Genomic DNA, 2,306 nt, shown 5'->3' with positions numbered 1-2,306 from the left:
GTCACTGCCAACCATTCGCACAGATACGTGCTCTATGTGGAGGTATCATTCAGAGAAAAGAGAAAAATGGAAAAAACGGAATATTATCAGAGTGAAAGTTAGGCACCCACCTATGTCCACATGTTTATGAATATACGCAATGTGTGTGTGTGTGTGTGTGTGTGCGTGCGTGTATGCAGTGGCAGGCTGGGTCTAAAGATATTGGTTGCCAGGAGACTAAGGTGGTCCACCTGCAACTACAATGCTATAATTTAATTTTTTTTTTTTTTTGTTAAAAAGTATTCTTTTCAACGGTCTACAAACACAGCCAGACTGAAATAATTAATGCATTCTTTCAGGAGTGAATAAAAAATTCTCAAACTTGAGGGGATGGGCCCCTTAGATATTAACATGGCGCTCCATATATGGATTCTAATGGCGCAGGGGCCCATTTTATGCAATCCCATTGGTACGGACGATTATTTAACAGACACAGCATAAGGGTCTCATTCAGCTGTGTGGCCAGTGTAAAATAGATGTTAGTGAATGCCCTTAAATGCCGCACGTAGACATGTAGGATTAACACTGAGTGCCCAGTAGGCAGCCGATGCAGCTCCAAGGCTATGATCTAAGAGGAAGAGGTGGTGTCCGTCAGTAACAGTAACAATGACAGCACCAAAAACATAAGGACACATACACAAAATACAATGGAGTAAAGGAGGGCCCTTTTAAGCTGCCACTAAATAAACACAGGTACTCTTTTAAGATCCTAGAGAGGCGTAACGTTACATCTTTGCCTAACTACCTAAAAAGAAGAGAGACATCAAACATTTAAAAGAAGAGAGACGTCAAACAAGCTTAAATGGAAGCTCCTTAAATGGAAGCCTTAACCATATCTTAATGAAAGCAGACAATACAAACTTTGCTTGGCCGAAAGAGCAAAGATCCTAAAAGAATTCGCTTGATCCAGAGGCTTGCTTAAAATCAAGAACTGAGATGTTTAGTTTGTGCCCTCATGATAAGAAATTTGTGTTGGAAAACAAGTAAGGTTCCCCGCTTGCTGACTAGTGAATGGAAAACGCATATGCGCTCACCCTTTTCGAACACAACTGGAACATTCAAAAGGAGATAACTCTGTTTCTCTCAGAAGGGGTTTTCACTTCGAAGAATTTCATTTCAGGGCTTTTTGTTTTCACTACTATACTAACCAAGATTGTATTCTTGTCTCCATTAATAAAGAGGTTATGTGCCTCTGACTAGTGGGTAAAATGAGTCGCCTATATTGCTAAGAGCAATAATACAAGGGAAACCAATCGTAACTTTCTGACCGACCATTACCAATGACTACATTATATATATATATATCTTCACCAATATGGCTTAACAAATCACTACACATGAAACACAGTGTCAGTGACATACGCTATGTTTAAGATAGCGTGTTTGCACTGGTACGAACACTCACCTGCACACATGCACGCTCATGCGCACACACACATGTATATAAACACACCCATACAAGCACACACACATGCTTGATGCACATGTGTACTTTAGCTAGTCAAAAAGCAGTCCAAAGCATAATCTCATGAATATATAATCTATATGTAAATATAAATATTTTTGTAAGCAGAATATATTCTACAACCGTGTTTCTCAGAACAAGCTAGCCAATTATGAGAACAAAGAGTAACTCAAATTTATCAAGATTAATTATGATAACGACAGTCAAGAGACTTGAGTGACGCTGGTAGATTTAATTTTCGGTTTTCCCAGTGTTGAGATAGGGTTAATGATGTGAATAGCTGTATAAATTCAAGTACCAGCTTGACCGCACAATGACAGTATCATGTCCTGATAAGATCTTTATTTTTGTGATAAATTCATGCTACAAACTGTTTTTTCCCCTCGCTAACAGGATTACACACACACACACACACACACACACACACACACACAAATAAACACGCATACAGAAGACAGGGCATGCGTATCCTCCTGTATATATAAATGTGTGTGTGTGTGTGTGTGTGTGTGTGTGTGTGTGTGTGTGTGCATACACTCGCACACATAAAGAGCGGCGCCCCATCTGGAGTTATGTAAGCTAGAAAGAAAGGAAAGTACATACTGCAAAGAACACCAGCATCTGATGAATGGTCACAGTTGTGGTCTCCATAAGCGTTCTGAAGGCAATCTTCGATGTTGTATTCTGTTTCATCACATTGTACCTCGTCTAACCAAATGGGTCCAGAACCTTCTCCAAATTTTGCCTTTCTGTAGGCTATACCATCACTGCAATTTACAAATCATATATATATATATATATA

General features: G+C 39.3%; 1 protein-coding gene across 1 annotated transcript in view; it reads right to left on the bottom strand.

Annotated features, from left to right (window-relative positions):
- LOC106867999 (deleted in malignant brain tumors 1 protein) overlaps positions 1 to 2,306 on the bottom strand; it is a 43,043-nt gene that overhangs the window by 38,069 nt on the left and 2,668 nt on the right. Inside the window, exon 3 of the mRNA XM_052970316.1 lies at positions 2,104 to 2,271. Within this exon, the coding sequence (XP_052826276.1) occupies positions 2,104 to 2,271 (168 nt within the window). The remainder of the gene's footprint in view (positions 1 to 2,103; positions 2,272 to 2,306) is intronic.

Source organism: Octopus bimaculoides, chromosome 9 (assembly GCF_001194135.2).
Source record: "Octopus bimaculoides isolate UCB-OBI-ISO-001 chromosome 9, ASM119413v2, whole genome shotgun sequence".
Lineage (NCBI taxonomy): Eukaryota > Metazoa > Mollusca > Cephalopoda > Octopoda > Octopodidae > Octopus > Octopus bimaculoides.
The sequence above is the reverse complement of the archived record's forward strand: the minus strand, read 5'-3'. Positions and strand labels throughout refer to the sequence as shown.